A 1,773-nucleotide genomic window follows, 5' to 3' on the forward strand; every position below is an offset into this window, starting at 1 on the left:
GAATTGAGAAACGCTCTACGTGTCTCTTCTTCTCTGGAAACGTGAGTGGCAACAAATCCTCTCCTTCAAGATTAACAACTCCAATTCCCCTCTGAGCCTGAACCTAACAGCCTGTCTTCCCCTGGTCTTTCAGTTTTCCGGTCGAGCAGAGTTCGGAACTCTAAATACCTTTCAATAAAACCCGTTCAAACTTTTTACTCTGTGTCTCTCTGTTTGGCTTCATTGCATGTGGGTCCGAGCTTTAGAAGAATTGTGACACAGACGAGGGTTCAAGCTTTCAAAAACCTACAATGCAGCAACTTTAGTTAATCCCCTCCCGCTATTGTCGCAACCCCAACCTCTTTACAGGAGAACAGAACGCCTACACATGCGCAGACGTAGTTTGACATACATGCGAGTATGTTTATTTTGCTCGTGGCCGTTTTGAAATAAATGTGACGCCATACTATCACCTAAAAAACTCAGCAGTTTACCTCTTTTTGGTCTTTCCAAATTGCTCTTAGTAGTCAGTGAATGTATGATTGTATGATCTCCCCCCATACGAAGAAAAAAACTCGAACTGTGGAAAAATACACCATAAACTAAAAGAGTAAGTCGTAGCAGCAGAATGGACTCATTACTGAGCAGCTCCCTCATCACAGTCACCCTGCAAGGTTTTATTACACAACACTCCCGTAATTAAAGTGTTCACCCGCACTGAAAGGAGAGAAAGAAGCAGTTCTCACCAAGCCTCTGAGGAAAAGTCTCCCTCTGGTGCCAGAGGAACGGTTCACTACAAAGTCAGCTGAAAGAAGGAACAAAAATGGAGGTTTATTTTGTTTTTAGATGCAGAACAGAAGCAATGACTTCATCAAACACGGTGATGACTATAACTTTAATAAAACCAGCTGGAAGGGCCATTCGTCTGATTGTAAAGTGTGATTAGCAGTTTTTACCTGTGGAGGAAGACCTGGGCAAAGGTGAAGAAGAGAGGCTGGTAAACAATGCGGAACATTCGGGCGAGGCAGAACGTCCGACTGCCGGCCATGCGGACGCCGCCTGGGACGGTCGGGACACAGAGGGAATCCAGGTTATCAGGCTGATAGCTGATAACATCAAAGATGCACTAATCGCTGTAATCCTACAAGTCTCTAGGGTAACAAGTCCCACAACAAAAGCAAAAGTAAGGAGGGAGGTGACCTGAGGCAAAACATACAAATAAACACTAAAGTTTAATGATTTTGATGCTAGAGCTCTACCTGCTAGACTTAAAGCCAAAATGTGATGGGTTTTTTTCTGGCTTATTTCGTTTGCAACGGTTAGAAAGTCTAAAGAAAAATGAGAATCCAGTGTTTCTTTGCACCAAAATGGCCTCATTTATTATTTAATCAGCCAAAAAGTTGGTATGAAAATATCATCTGCAAAGAATCAGACTCCAGGAGGTCTGTGTGTTCGATAAGCACAGGACAAACTTACAGCCATTCAGAATCTCTCCACTTTCCTTGATGTTTCCTTGGCTGGTCCCCTACAGTTCCTTTTTAAACATCAATCTTTGTACTAAAAATATTCTGTCTGTCATGATTTGTGGACATTAAGATCTAAAGAGGAGGGTGGAGTCAGAGTAAAAAAATATGCATGCCCAGGAGAAGGCCAGTGGCTGCAAGTTGGAGGGGATTTTGCTGGGAGCTGCAGGGACGTGGGCTTCCGTTCGGCTGGCGTTTGACCAGGAACAGCCATTTTGATTGGCTGCTACTGTATGAGGTGAGCTCTACTGGCGTTAACAATACGTACATT

General features: G+C 43.6%; 1 protein-coding gene across 1 annotated transcript in view; it reads right to left on the minus strand.

The window, feature by feature from the left end:
* Positions 1–935: 935 nt before the first annotated feature.
* The window catches only part of LOC107102684 (spermatogenesis associated 6-like protein), a gene marked incomplete at its 3' end in the record, with an annotated part of 11,471 nt that continues 10,633 nt past the window's right edge, over positions 936–1,773 (minus strand). The window contains exons 6-7 of the mRNA XM_015402085.1: positions 1,125–1,179; positions 936–1,038 (exon numbers count right to left, since the gene is read on the minus strand). Coding sequence (XP_015257571.1) covers positions 936–1,038; positions 1,125–1,179 — 158 coding nt within the window. The remainder of the gene's footprint in view (positions 1,039–1,124; positions 1,180–1,773) is intronic.

Source organism: Cyprinodon variegatus, unplaced genomic scaffold (assembly GCF_000732505.1).
Source record: "Cyprinodon variegatus isolate N-32 unplaced genomic scaffold, C_variegatus-1.0 Scaffold1297, whole genome shotgun sequence".
NCBI classification, from domain to species: Eukaryota; Metazoa; Chordata; class Actinopteri; order Cyprinodontiformes; family Cyprinodontidae; genus Cyprinodon; species Cyprinodon variegatus.